A 16,158-nucleotide genomic window follows, 5' to 3' on the forward strand; every position below is an offset into this window, starting at 1 on the left:
TATCTTCTATAATCAAAACAGAAATCTGAAGCACATGAAAAGACCTTTATATCTAAACATCAAGAAAAATTCAAAGTCCATAGTAACTGCTATATGAAAATGGTGTTCTATACTGACCAAAAATGCAAGACCCCACTCCATCCTCCTTCCACAATCTAACAGCAAAAATCAAAAAGCAAGTCTCGTAAAATACTTCAAGTTTGTATAGAAGCACAGGGTTCTCAGTTGCCATGGATACAAAAGATTCTGCTTCATCATACATCATTCCATATTCCATTCAACTTCAAGTGTAAGGGGAAAAAAACTCCACTCCTTTCTTATGTAACTCTGGCTTCCAAAAAGCCTAAGAGTGATCAAATTAGGAGCAGAAAAGGGCTTGAGTGTATTTCTGTGAATGTTTAATGTTTACAGGTAATGAAAAGAGGTAAACAAAGATGTTGAATTTTCCGGTGCCTCAAGCATTACTTTAGCTACATGTAAGAAAAAAGCCGAAGTATCCACAGCAACATAGGCCCTTTGTGTTTTCCTCCTGTAACAAAAAGTTCAGAAATAGGCTGCTACATCGGCAGTTCAAAGATGTCAGGGTTAAGGTCTCTGCAATTCAGCTTCCCATGATGGTTGCAAAATGGCCTCTGCAGCTATGCACATCTGGGAAAGGAAGGGCAAAGGGTGAAGGGTGAGGGGACAAGGGCAAAGGGTCCGTATTAGCTGAGTTGAAAACTCTTTTAAGGGGCTTTCTTGCAAGCTCTTGTCAATAGCAAATTAATTACACTGTTTGCATCTCATTCACTAGAACGGCATTAAAAGCCAAACTCCATCTGCAAGGTAAGAGACTGTAGTTTTAAAACTGTGTCTAACGTTGCCCTAAATAAAATCAGGGGTCTATCGCATTAGTAAGAAAGTAGGAAGGGACACTGGACCGACATCCGGCAGTCTCTGTCAAACATGGTCACACACGTTACTGCTCTTCCTCTATTCAGGTACTCTTGTGTTGTTACGTTCTCAGTAATCTGACATGTACAATTCACACTAGACAATTATACAATTCTTTAGAAATGTACAATTCAAAATATATCTTGTTTTATTTAAAACATATTAGATAAACCATAAGAAATCGTCCTTCAAATATTTTCAGACAGATAGATACAAATGGCAGAAAGACAGATAAACAATTATTTCTGTGCTTGGCTTAAAGACTCAGAAGAAATTAATATCCTTAACAGAGAAAATCAATTAACACATGTTTGGTGCCTGTCCTTTCCTTATTGATTTGTAGGAGTTCTTTATCAATTCTGGATACGAATTTTTGTTCAATATCTGAATTGCATTTATCTTCTCCCACCCTGAGTATGCTGCACATTATCTACGGTCTCTTTTGATGAACAGAAGCTTTTAATTTTGATGAATTTAACTACTTTGTTTTTATGCCTTTTTGTTTCCTATTTAGAAAATCTTTGCCTAGTTCCTACATTTTCTTCTGGAAGCTTTATTGTTTTATCTATCCCTTGTGTATCTACAGTGCTGGAATTAATTTGTGAATGGGATAAAATTAGGGGCAGGATTTTCTTTTTCCCACGTGGCTATCCAACTGGCACAGCAGCGTTTACTGAAATGACCATTCTTCCCCTCCTGCATAGCAGTACTTCCTCTGACATCAGTCAGGTTGATCATACACGTGTGAGCCTATTTTTCTCTTTCTTCTAAAACACTGGTTATCCTTGTGCTGGAACCACATTCTATTAACTACTATTGCTTGATATTAGTCTCACTGTCTGGTAGGATAAATTCTCCAGTTGTGTTCTTCTTCCAGACTGCCATGGCTATTCCTGGCCTTCTGTATTTTCACAGACATTTTAGAATCAGTTTGCCAGTTTCCCTCACTGCCCACCCCCGCCCTGCAAAAAGCACTGCTAACATTTTGATTTTTAGAACTGTTGATTCTATAGAATAATCTGGGGAAAAGTGACATTTTTAAAACATTGAGAGTTCAAATCCCTACACATGATATATCCTTCAATTTGTTTAGGTCTTCTTTGGTTTCTCTCAGTAACGTTTCCTCATTTTCAAAATACAGGCCTCACTCTTTTGTTAGACTTATTCTTAGATAAGTGGTTCTGATACCATGACATCTTTTTCAAAGTTTATTTTCTATTTGTTGGTTGCTAATATATAGAAATAAAATCAAATTGCATATCTAACCTTGTATTTAGTGATTTTACTAAATCCATTACCAATAACATTTTAACATGTAAGTATCTGAGAAATTCACAGTTGCACAAAGATGCCATAATTGCAGATAAACACATAATCTACTGGGCTACTTATATGTCCCTCTGTGTTCTCCTAAATGACCTATATATTCCACTAGTTATGCCACCAATTATAATCACACACTTCTATGCATCGGTCTATCACACAAGCCACAAATACATCTTAATAATCTCTGAATCCCTACAATCTACAACAATGGCCAATATGGAGCAAGTATTCACAAAATTTTTATATATGAATGAAAGAAGAAATCAAGTCTTTTGAATCCTTGGCTAGTAAGTCAATAAAACTGCTGAAGTATTAAAAATAATAATGTTACTATTTTCACAATTAACCTTCACAATAACCCTTCAAATCAGCCAATTATAGAAAGAATGACTATTTCCTGATCCCATGTTCTCAGTAGATTTTTTTCTGGCTAATTTTTCTTCTGCAAAAGAGATCTGTCATTGATGAATATTATTAGGAAAAAGTTTCACTCACTACTCTGTTAAGTATTTAAGGATGAAAGTTAAGATTTCTTTTAACTATTTTGTTTGTTTGTTTAATTTTGTTTTTCAAAGCCAAATACTTATTCTCTGGATGTTGTGTCATTTGGAACAGACTAATTAGCAAAACAAGCTCTACTGAAACATTTAAATATAGTACTAGAATTTTATTATGTTGAGATATGTTCCCTCTATACCCATTTTGGTGAGAGTTTTTATCATAAATGGGTGTTGAATTTTATCAAGTGCTTTTTCTGCATCTATTGAGATGATCATGTGGTTTTTGTCCTTTCTCTTGTTGATGTGATGTATTACACTGATTGATTTGCATATGTTGACACACCCTTGTGTCCCTGGAAAGAATCCCACTTGATCATGATGTATAATCTTTTTTATGCGCTGTTGGATTCTATTTGCTAATATTTTGGTAAGGATTTTTGCATCTATGTTCATCAGTGATATTGAATTTTACCTCTGCTACCTAATCTCACCTAAAGAAATTTTCAAATGTTAAAAGGGTAGACAGATTTCTCCACTATTATCAAAAAGCAATGGAGAGAAAATGATTCTATTTATATTGGATCTTTTATTATCTTAAAATTAGTCTTAAAAAACTTATTTAAAATTACATGAGCCAGCATGACCCTTAAAGGACAAGAGGACAAAGGTGTTAAGTCCCAATGAATGGCCTGTATGATGACTCCTTCTTTCATTAAGTCTATTTGTTTTCCATTTCCATTTAAAGGCATGACTATATCCAGAAGGCATTCTTCCTTCCTTGGAACTTGAGAATTTTTTCATTAATTCAACAGCAATAATGAGATAGTGAACTAAACTTACAATCTCTAAGAATGTAAGAAACTGTTAACCAGTTTCAAAAGTACTAGGAGCCAGAAGCAATCTCACTAGTCAACAACATTTTCGAATTTTGTTTTCATGGCAAACCAGTGGGTTTTCCAAGTATAAATCTAATACCATGTAGCTGATGGCTGCAAAGAAAAAGGAGCAGAACTTAAAGCCAGATATTTAGCAGCAAATATCACCTAATGAGGATGCCTTTTCAAGAAGAGAAAAATTAACTAGAAAAGTTAAGTGGTTAGTGGAAGCCCCAGGAGAAAGTTGTTAGCTGACATTCAGTCGGTTTACAAGATGAAAAAGTTTCATTTTAGAATTGCTGCCAATACTTCAAAAAACATAGCTGTCTTTTTCAGTCATGTATTTGTTTCACAGAGAATAGGTAAATATAGAGTACTATTTCTTTAAAAAAATACAATTATGTATATATATATAGAAATAATTCCAACAGAGTAATACATTTTCACAATTAAAATATGTGTATTTTACACAACTAATTGCTGACAGTTAACACGTATAATGGATTTCACCATTGGAGTAAAAATTAGGTTATTTAAGCAATCTTAAATGAGATAAAAAGTTCTTCGAAGTGAAAGAAACAGTGTGAAGCAATTTTTTTTGAAAGTTTAACTCTGTTCCATTTTCTCTCATGGGCCTCATTTTTGAAACAGCAACTCGCTTTCAAAAACAAACTCAAAGCTTTTATTTTTTAATTCAAATTCTCATTGTCTGCTATCTGCAGTAGTTTCCAAATGGAAAAAGATGCCCTAAGCTCTGCTGGCTTTTACACAAAAGATTTCAGTGAAAAGAGAAAAGAGCAGTTCAAAACAACAATAGAAAAGGAAAATACAGACTATGGAAAAATCTGAAAACATTTGTTTCTCCAAATAATGCATCTGTTGATTGATTTTGTTTTAGAATTTGAGCTATATTAGATTCGCACTTTTTAATCAACTGATAATCTGGAATAGAAGACTTCTAATTTACCACGTTTTGACACATATATTTTATTTAATGTCTGTTAAAATTTGCCATGTGAGAATTATTTGATTTGCAAATAAGTCTAGCTATGAGGAGTCCATTAAAAATGGGGTTCTTTATTATTATATTTGCACCAAAGGTGCTTTCTCTATTTCAGACACTCAACTGCACTTGGCAAAACTATTTATGACTGAAACCATAAAAAAAATTTCTCCAACAGAAAACAATCAAAAGCTTTCCTGCTCACCAACTGCCATCACTATCACTTTTCACTGAGTCTGAATATAAAACCACTGGACAGATCAGTGAAGACTGCTTACAAAGAAAGGACACAGGTGTGGGGTACGTGGAAGAAGAGGGATCCCAGAGGCATGCATCAGAGAGGTTTAGGGTCATTTAACCAGTCCATAGAGATGTGACACCTAGAAGGTAAGAGAACATGAACTCTTAAGGTCAAGAAATGGGAGCGTAAAATGGGCGGGCAGAGCTGGGATGTTACATAGAAGACACTACGAACCCGACACAGAACAAAGCAGTCAGATAGGAGGGTGGACCAACTGAAAGGGTGGTTCCAGAATCAACTGCACACGTTCTGTCTTTCATCCCTGGCTTTCCTCATTTTACGGCAGTCTCACTTTGCGGCTGGCTGGGTAGGATTTTAATTTAATGGTTCCCGAGATTCCCAAGATGACTTTATCTCCAGAGCTTTCAGTTCTGCCACACAACTCTGAGACTTCTTCTTTTTTTTAATCTTTAAAAGACATTACAAATTTTTACCTTCTCTCCAACTTCTTTTTGACACATGGTTTCTAATTTTTTACCATTAATAAATAACATCACAATAAGCATCCTTGAACACACATCTTACACACACTGTAGTCCTGAAAAATTGAGTCCTGGAAGTAGAACAGGTAAATGATAAGCACAAGGTTAAACCAATCCTCCAAAAAGATTGTATCACTTTACACTTCCACCAGAGATGTGTGTCACTGTTTCCTCAGGCCTCCATGGACATCTACTGATGTGTTGGTTGAAAAATAGCTCATTGCTATTTTAACTTACTTTTTCAAAATTTACTAGGGAAAATGAACATCTCTTATTGTCAATTTTTACCCAAAAAGTGTATTGGGATTTTGACAGTGATTGCACTGAATTTTTATACATCGATTTGTGAAGAATTGTCATCTTGATCATTGAGTTTTCCAATTTATGAATACAGAATAGCCCTCCATTTATTTAGATCTTTTAAAATTTCTCTCAGCAGTATTTTATAGTTTTCAATGTGTAAGTCTTCAAATTTTCATTAGGTTATCTATAAATATTTTATTTTCTTGATGTCATTGAAAATTAAATTGTTTCCTCAATTTCATATTCAAATATTTCATTACTAGTATACTGAAGTATAACTGAATTTTATATATTGATCTTGTACCCTGCAAACTTGTTTAAATCATTTATTGGTTTAGGTATTTCCTTTATGGATTTTGACCATATAGAATCATGTCAACTGAAGACATCGGTACTTCTTCCTTCCCAATCTGTATGTCTTTTTTTTTCACCTGTTGGAGACCAGCTAGAGTCTCCGATACAATGCAAGAGGTCGCAAAAGCAGACATCTTTTCTTTGTTCTTAGGAGGAAAAGCAGTAAGTCTTCCAACATTAAGCTTTTTAGCTTAGGGTTTTCATAGATGTCCATTATTAGGCTGAGTAAGCTTGTGTCTAGTCCTAACTTGCCAAAATTTTTTCTTAAAATCATAAATGGCATTGAATTTTTTCAAATGCTTTTTATCCTCTATTATGATCATGTGGTTTTGCCTTTCATTCTATTAATATGCTGTGTGATGGTAACTGATTTTCAAATCTTAAAACAACCTTGGATTCCTGGGATAAGTCCCACTAGGTCTTTCTGCATAATCATTTTTATGTGTTTCTAGATTTAGTTTACTGAAATCCCATTAAGGTTTTTGCAGTCTACAGTGTTGACACATATTAGTCTATAGTTTTGCAGTCTCTTTGGCTTTGATATTACAGTAATATTGGCCTTAGAAAATGAACTGGGAAGTGTCCCTTCCTCGTCAGTTTTCTGAAAGAGTTTTTGGAGAACTAAAATTATTTATCTTTAATATTTGATGGAATCCACCAATGAAGTCATCTGGTCCTGGGATTTTCTCTGTAAAATGATTTTTAATTGCTAATTAAATATTGTTATCTATTACAGGACAATTCAGACTTTCTACTCTTGAGAAAGTTTTAGTAATTTCCACCTTTCTAGGAATTTGTCCATTTCACCTAAGTTGTATAATTTGTTGGCATAAGTTTTTAAAAATATCATCTTGTAATTCTTTCATTTTGTGTAGGATCAATAGCAGTGTCCTCTCCCCTTTCATTCCTATCTTTGGTAATTTGTTTCTCCTTATTTAAAATTCTTTTTCCATCAGTCAAGAAAAATTTGTCAATTTTGTTGATATTTTCAAAGAACCAGCTTTGACTCACTGGTTTTCTCTATTTTAATGTTTTCTACTTTGCTTTCTGCAAATAGATAAAAATATTTATTATTTCCTTTCTTCTGCTCCCTTGAGCAGAAACTTGCTTTTCTTTTTCTGGTTTCTTAAGATGAAATTTAGGTTACTGATTTGATAACTTTCTTTTTGGATATAGATATTTCAAGCTATAAACATTTTTTAAGTACTGCATTAGCTGTATTCTATAAATTTTGATACGCCGTATCTTTGTTTTAGTTCAGTTCAAAATATTTTGTAATTTTCCTTATAATATCTTCTTTGATCCACGAGTTATTCATAAGTATGTCATTTAATTTCCAAATATGTGGAGATTTTCCAGATTTCTTACTATTGTTCATTTCTAATTTATTATCATTGGGGTCAAGGAACACATTTTGTATGATTTTAGTCCTTTTAAAATTTATTGAAAATTGTTTTGTGGCCAAGCATATGGTCTATCCTGGAGAATGTTCCATGAGTGCCTGGAGTCATTGGGTGGAGTGATTTAAATCACTACCCAACTCTTAGACTCAGTCCTGAGTGGCACAATACAAACAAACCCAACACACTAGAGCAAAGGCTTTGGAACTTAACTGAAACTGGAACCTGCTCACAGAAGATGAGACAAGAATTTTGCTCTGAAACAAACATATAGGAATGGATGGCTGACATATGGTCATGTATGTTTACCATTTTAAGAAACTGGCAGTTTTCCCACCAGCATTGTAGAAGAGCTCCATTTGACCATGCCTTCACCAACAGTTGGCTCTGTCAACCAATCTTCGTAATTTTAACTATTCTAATAAGCATGTAGTGGCATTTCATTTTGGTTTTAATTTGTACTTCCCTGATGAATGATGACACTGAACATCTTTTTATGTGCTTATTAGTCTTCTTTGAGATGTCCAAATACTTTGCCTATTTTTAACTGGGTTGTTTGCCGTCTTATTACTGAGCTGTAAGATTTCTTTTATATTTTAGATACAAGTTCTTGGAAATATTTGTGAACCTTTTCTTCCATTCTCTGGCTTGCCTTACTTTCCCTTTGTTGTTTTTTAATGGTGTCTTGCAAAGAGCAAAAGTTTTTAATTTTGGTGAAGTCTGATGTAGCAATTTTAATTGAAATTTAATTTCTGGTTTTACTAAGCATTGTGGTAAAAAAAAAAGTGCTCTCTGTCATTTTAAGTTTCAGAAATACATTGAGTGTTTCTTTATGGTCTAGCTGATTTATAAGCTGCTATTTTGATCACTTATTTGTTTGATTTTTGTTCCCTGCCCCAAGCTGTCAAAGATGGAGAAAAATTTATTAAAGCACTCCATGACTATTCCATTCCAATTTTTCCATTGTTAAGTACTCTTGGCTTAAGCATGCAAAAATATATTCCCTTGGGGTAACCTAACCAAGAAAGGCCCTCTCTGCTCTTAACATATCCAAAATAAAACCCTCTTCACCCTCCTCAAAAAAAGAAAAAAAAATATATATATATATTCCCTTGTCCATTTTACTGACTTGTATTGATTCTAAATTGTGTAATATTATATTCTTACTTCCTTTTATTCTGAATACAAGTGATAAAATATACTTATATAATTGTCATAGCTTTTATAAATAGCATATACTCAGATTTAAGTAAACTAATCAATACCTTCTTTTCATTAGAAAATTTTAACCTGTTAATATTTACTATTATAATTATATGCTCTGTCTTATTTTGGACATTTTGTTCTATTTCTACTTCTATTCCTTTGGCAATATCTCAAGTTTTGCTTTTATCTTCTCAAAATTTTTATGAGACTGTAACATCTTGTTAATTTTATTAATGCTTATGTTTATAAACTTAAAACAGTATTTTAACGTACATTTTCCTAATTTTAAGAATCCTTTGAATCTCACCTATTCATGGCAGAGCTTTGGCATACTGTGCTCCTCTCTGTCCACTTACTTCTTGAACTTTATTTATGTAACCTAGGGATTTAGATTTGTTTTTATCAAACTTGTATTTTGTACATTATATACCTTCTTCTTCAAGAATCAGTAAGCATTAGCATTCTATCTTACAACCAGATTTTCAACAATTAGTTAAATTTGTTTTTATTTTGTTAAATTCCATTGTTCTCTACTCATCCTTTAATGTGATGGTTTCCCCACAGGTGGGATGTCTTTTGCTTCATCTCTGAATTGGTTGATGTGTTGATATAATTTTTTTTCTAGAAAAGAAATAAGCAGCATACAGTACGTGAAATCTTACTAAGAAAATGTTTTTCTGTTGATTTTGCAAGTGAAAAACTCCTTAGTTATGTATAAAATTGGGTCACAACTTTTCCCCTTCAAAACTCTGAAGCATTACTCCATTGTTTCTCTAAGTTCTTTGCCAGTTTCATCCTGCCTAGGAGCTTGTATGATTTTCATTTTTCCCTTGAGGTTCAATTCTTTTTTAAGAATGTATCCAGTTTCATTGCCTTAATTTCACTCGGTAAGTGTGGCCTCTTTTGTATACATCATGTCTTCTTATTAAAGGTATTACTTTTCTGAGAGTTTTTTTTTTTCCTAAACTCTATAGTAGATTGGTTTTGGAAGTATTCTGTGACTGCTGGATCCAAATGCCTTTTTCTTGTTCTACAAAATGTTTTCAGAAGTCCCATGTTGTTTGCTTGTTTTCCTCCTTACTTATCCATAAATTCTATAATCTGCTAATATTATATCATCAACCCCAAGAAGTGCATTTCTTGATCCAAAGGTGCCTGTCATGGCCTCAGCTTTTGTCAGAAAGTTGTACTATCAGCCTTAGCACTTACAAATGCCCCTTTTTTTAGCCTTCTTCACTATATACTTAAAATTTCTTGCCAGGGGCCCTCTCCTCCAATATTTTCTGTATTCCTTTAAATGTTAAGCTGATCAAAGAGTCTCCTATGCAGCTCCCCTGCCCATTTGGGCCAGATATACTTTCTTGGGCCTGGGCTCTGATCATAGCTGGGAGCTGGGAAGAGATGCACGTTCATGTAACAGAGATTGAAAGTCTCCACCTTCCAACCCGACTCTCAGCAGGAATCTAGCCTTTGCCCAAGGCAAGGAGTAGGGAAACAGAGAGAAGGGATCTCAGACCCCACTCTCAGGACCCAAATCACACAACTCAATAGGAGTGGAAATCTGAATCAAGGAAACAACAAGAAAACACAGTTCCAAACTGGTAAACCCTACAGAGCTCCATCAGTAAACCTGTAGGGACAGTTCTACCACCAGTGTGTGCTTGGGACTCCTGAGGAAGGTAACTCCAGCTGAAAATCAAATCACAAACAAGTATTGCAACATTCTTCCTAATCAAGAAAACCTGAAAAATAAACTAAATACCCAGTTTATTCATATGATAATATATACTCAGTATTAAAAGGATTGAACTAAATCAACATGGATAGGACACAGATATGCAGAATTGAAGGTAAAAGAGCAAACAATACATAAAATCTGTAAAAGTTACTTACCTAACTTTTAAAAACTAGAAGGATAAGTATTATATATGCATATATTCATATACTTCACATATGTATATATAATACATGCATATGATATACACAGACATTATATATGCATATGAAAGTATAAAATACACTGAAATAATACACACTAAAATAATTATGCAGGTTTTCTCAGGAGAGGATAGAGTAATGTGATTAGAGATGAGTAACAGCAAAGCAAACTGAGACTACATCTGTAACATTTCAGTTTAAATAAACGGTGTTAAAAATTGTTGATTCTTCAGATGGGTGCCTAGGTGTCTGTTCTCTTTATTCTTTTATAATTTTTAATTTTCCCTCAAAACTATAAAACGTACCACTTGTTTAAGAGCGGGAGACAGCCTCTGTGCTCCTGAACTGCCAGGTGAAGATAATGTGCTGTAACTGATCAACATAATGCTATTTATGGCGCACGAACAAACACAGATGCTGACAGCTCGAGGCCCTGTTCTGCAGAAACCAGTCATGGGACTTCACCTGGAGGCGGATCCATGCTCCCAAAGCAAGACACTCAGGCGTTACCACATTTGTGGATAGGACTTTAAAATGGTTATTCTGGCGTTTCTTTAAGGATGAATCAAGGAATCCTGAAGGAGGAAGGAGGACCCATCTTCTTGTCCACCTCTCTCTTTCCACTCACTGTCAGCAAGAAACTGCTGACCAGTGCCACCAGCAGCCCGGGAGGAGCACAGACCAAACCCTCCAGAGATGCACACCACGGCCCCTTTCCCTCCTGTGCTCTGTCGGGAGCAGAAGGAGTCTGCCGGCTGAGCCCTCTCTGCTGGGGCTCTTGCTCTTGGCTGCTAGGAGCCACCTCTTCCTTTGAGGCTCTGGTGGAGACAGGTGCCCTCCTCTGCCAGGCCTAATATCCCTTTCTTATTCTGTATCCCTGACCCAATTGTATGGCTAATTCTGACAAAGTGTTTTGAACAAGTAAACATGTTTCTGTCATACCTGAGATCAGAATATACCTTCCCACTGAGAGAATGACTTTCAAAAAAGACAGCACAGCGGCCTCCTCACCTGCTCTTTCATTTCAGCGTAGACTTTCTCTGAGTTCAGTTCCACCTGCCGCTTAAACTCTTCCAGTGCGGCGTCGGCCTGCTGGGCCTGCAGCCTCTGAACTTCAGTCACACGAGTTAGCTGCTCCTCTTTTTCCCTAAAAAAGTTCAGAAAAGCTTCAGAGGTAAACTATAAAATGAAAGAACTTGGCTCAAATCAAAGAACAATATTTAACCTTCTCTAAAATAAAATTCAGATTTCAATTTTTTGGATCCCAATTCTATAAATCTTCCCTTTAAAAAATTGACAATAACATAATCTGTCTCAGTGTAGAAAGAGCATCAACATATAACGTGTTCTGAGGAGGATACAACTACTTTCAGAGATTTCCCTAAAACGAAAACTTTTTACAACCAATGTGTCTCCATCAACTGATGAATGGATGAGCAAAATGCAGTATATCCAGGCGATGGGATTCAGCCTCAGAAAGGAATGAAGTTCTGATGCATGTACAACACGGACAAGCCTCGAAAACACTGTACACAGGCAAAGAAGCCAGACACAAGGTCACATAGTGTATGATTCTATTTATGAGAAATATCCAGAACAGATAAATCCATAGAGATGGAAAGTAAATTTGTGGTTGCCAGGGGCTGGGAGGACAGGGAGAACGGGAAGTGACTGCTAATGCCTGTGGGGTTTGGGGGATTTTTTTGGTGATGAAAATGTTCTGGAATTAGATAGTAGTGATGGCTGCACATCCTCATGAATATATTACCATCTGCTAAATGTACTCTTTAAAAGGATGAATTTTACAGTATGTGAAATTGTCTCATTTTTTAAAAATTACTAATAGGAATCTCTCTAACACCTTGAATTAAAATTAAGTAGTCAAAAAGGTTCAACAAAGGAAGATAAATCTTTGCGTGTTGATAAAAGAAATAAAAAACAAAGGCTTTAAGTTATATACGTGAAAGTTAATACTGACTACTACTGAGCTCTAAGTAGGTACGGTCCCTGTGCAAACTATTTTGATATGTCTTCTCTCATTTATTCTCACAGTCAACTTGTGTAAGACTATTATATCCCTGGTTTTACAGAACAGGAAACTGGGACATAGAGAATACTTCCAAGGCTATACATCTAGTGACAGGTCGAGCAGGAATCGAGACCTGGCCGCCTGCTTCTAGAGCTCCTGCTGTTGGCTATGCTGTTCTGCTGCTTTCCTGATTTTCCAGATGTCATGTTCTATGGTCTGCATGTGTGCCCTCAAAATGGGATTAGTGCCCTTAGAAAAGAGGTTCCAGAGAGATCCTTTGCCCCTTCCACTATGTGAAGACATAGAAAGAAGGAGGTAGTTAAGAACCAGGAAAAGGTTGGCTCATGACCATGCCGGTGCCTCTATCTTGACTTCCCGGCCACCACATCTGTGAGAAATAAGTTTCTGTTGTTTACAAGCTACCCAATCTGTGGTATTTTGGGGCAGCCACCCAATCTGTGGTATTTTGGGGCAGCCACCCAAATGGACTAGTATATCATAAGTAAGACCAATTTGGCTCATTTTCCCTAAATGTGAAAGTTTATACATATATAAAAATTATCTTATTATTCATTGTAATACTGAAGAAAGCTGGGGAGATGGGGTAATTTAACTCACATAAATCAAATTTTAGTGAAACATCATAATGGGGGGGAAAGACATTTCCCAAACAATGATGCTACTATCTTTTAAGATGTAGGTAAAAAGTAATTTGAGCTTTTTGGAGCTACTCAGACCTGAGTTTAAAATCCTCTTTAAGACACTTAATAATTTCTAGGTTTTCCAATAAGGACATATATGTGACATAAAATACCAATTTCCCCCAAATTGGAAACTTTTCTCAAAGCTTAAATGGCAGAAAGATTGATAAGAAAAAGTGTCACCTCTCCTGTTCCTTTGTAAAATGCAGCAATGCATATAGAGATCCCCCCGCCTCCAACACATACATCCATGCATGGGTGTGTCGTATCTGCAGATAAGCAGCTCCCTGCAGATGGCCCGGAAGAACAAACTCTGTATCCACCCTTTCCGTATCTTTCATCATAAGTACCACTTATGTCTGTTTATCTCTTCATGCTACACATCCTCTACCTGAAGATGATGATAATCAAGACATCTCTGGCTTAAACTATGCAGTCTTTCCACTGAACTCCCTTTTCTTCTATGTGTCTGTTTTACAGGCATAACCATCATTTTAATAACCTACAGGGTTTAATACTCTGTCCCAAGAGGCGTGAGGCCCTGCATGAGAGAGAAGCCATCCCCGGCCATGCAGCATGCCAGACGAAGCTTGTGGTTGCCGCTTTTTACAGCAATGTGGCATACGCTTTGGGAATGTTTTTACAGCTTTTTTTCAAGTTGTCCACGTTAGTTGACTACATAACAGGAACCCGAATATCTTGCTGCCCTCCATTTTTCTGACATGTTGTTAAAACAGAATGTCTTTAACGTTAACTGGCTGCCAAAGTCCAAGGCCTTTATATTCATGATGCTTTTTTTTTTGCCCCTTAATGTTAATAACGCAGCTGGACAAAGGTGATTAATAACTGGATGTCATACTGAAGACTGAGTCAAGGGCCATCACTACATAAAAGACTGAGCACTTTGACGGCTACAGAGGATTTTAATTTGGCCTGAAGCATTATCACCCTTATACTATGCTGCTCAAAAACAAGTCTTGAGTTGTATATAGGATTTCCCCGATATAAACATGGAATATTTTGTTTGAATATTCAAATATTTGAATATTACAATAGCCTATGAAAACAGATTAAGTCATATAAATCATACTGGGTACCATGGCCTAGATATAGGTGATGGACAGTTGTCACTAATGTTTGATGGACATTTGCTCAGGTTGATGGACCCCAGTGACTGGAAGCAGTTGCCTAGAACGATCTATTAAAAGGACTGTGAGACCAGGCTCACAGGAATAGGCTGCTGTGGTAGATGACTAATGTCCCCATGCAGTGGGTTGGGGTCAGGCAATGCAAAGGCTGCTTCTCTGCCAAACGCTACAGTAATTAGTTCATCCCTGTTACTCTTTACTTTTTGAGGCCCTCCTAAACACACTTGGGAAGACTATTTCACAGTTAGAATTACAATATTTCAAAGGTTTACCTTTGCTTCCTCAGCCTATATAAATAGAAAAGAAAGCACACTGGACAGTATTTGAAAACTTTAAAATTTATATATCATATAATTTAAAATTATGGCTGAAATATCAGCTTTGTTCTATGAATGTTGAAAAGCAGTTGTTTCACATTTTTTGCCCAATAATTCACCTGAGCTAGCTAATGTAAATACTTTAAATTTAATAGGATATTTAATCTATATTATCTCCTTCTTACCTACCAAGTTTAGTTCCCTTACTTTATAACTGACTCATGAAAAGATAAGTCAAAGTTATAAATTTTACCCAGTATCAGCTATATATTGAGACGATATTAAAAATACTGTTTGTAAAAAATACTGTTTGTTAAAATAAAACCTAGTGCAATAAGGCACATTGCTTTTAACTGAGCATCTGCAGCCTGATTTACAAATAGCAGATACTGTTTCATATGAAATAGCAAGCATAGGGAAATGCGTGAAACCTCTCGGCTTGTTTTCAGTCCCACCACACCTGTGCATCTAATTTGGTAGTAATGTTAAATATCAAAGAAGGCATCACTCACTGTAAATCGATGTTCCTGTCCAGTTAAACCTGAGCTCCACTAATATTTAGGAACCTTCTATCTTAGTATAAGCAAACTATCAGCCTTAATTTAAGTAAAGAGATGATATTCATTGTAATGAAGGATCCATTTTAATTTCTACCAAAGGAATGAAACAGAAGTGAAACTTTTCAGCACTTGAGAGAAAGGTCTGCTCCTCACTAACATAAGAACAGTATTTCCTTATACCATGATTCCAAATAGTGTGTCCTGTAAAAAAAGAAGAAAAAATGTGACTTTGAAGATTATTTTTTTCAGTGGAATTAGTTGTGGGGCCGAGTATAAACGCATCATTCAAATGCCTTAAAGCTGGCCTCCATGAAGATAAAAAGGTGGGAAGAATATTTGCTTTTTAACTCTGATTTATTTATAAAATGCAGTAAATTTTCCCTGCCTCAGTATATAAAGCATAAAGAAAAAAGAAGCTACATTCTTATACAACCACAAGCCAGGTCAGATTAAAGGATGTTCTGAAGTACATGATTATTCCAAAAAGGCAATAAAATGTAGGAGACTAATGGACTACAATTTAGTATTTCTTGAGCTTTAAAAGCTAACATTTATATGTACAGGCCAACTTTAATTTGAAAATCTTCCCTTGCACATTTCTGCACCAGCACTTTTGATAATGATGGCAGTGATCCAATGTATATTTACATGGCTTCACGTTACAGTATACTTCATTTGCTGCCAGCTTGGCATCTCCACTGGAAACTCCAAGAAAAACAAAACAAAACAAAAAACTTCAAACAGGGCTGAAAAACAGCCAGAAGATTCTCCAATCCCTTTCC

General features: G+C 35.6%; 1 protein-coding gene across 1 annotated transcript in view; it reads right to left on the reverse strand.

Moving 5' to 3' along the window:
* Nucleotides 1–16,158, reverse strand: part of CEP112 (centrosomal protein 112) — a 373,877-nt gene that overhangs the window by 222,462 nt on the left and 135,257 nt on the right. Inside the window, exon 18 of the mRNA XM_031468925.2 lies at nucleotides 11,633–11,768. Coding sequence (XP_031324785.1) covers nucleotides 11,633–11,768 — 136 coding nt within the window. The remainder of the gene's footprint in view (nucleotides 1–11,632; nucleotides 11,769–16,158) is intronic.

Source organism: Camelus dromedarius, chromosome 16, assembly GCF_036321535.1.
Source record: "Camelus dromedarius isolate mCamDro1 chromosome 16, mCamDro1.pat, whole genome shotgun sequence".
Lineage (NCBI taxonomy): Eukaryota > Metazoa > Chordata > Mammalia > Artiodactyla > Camelidae > Camelus > Camelus dromedarius.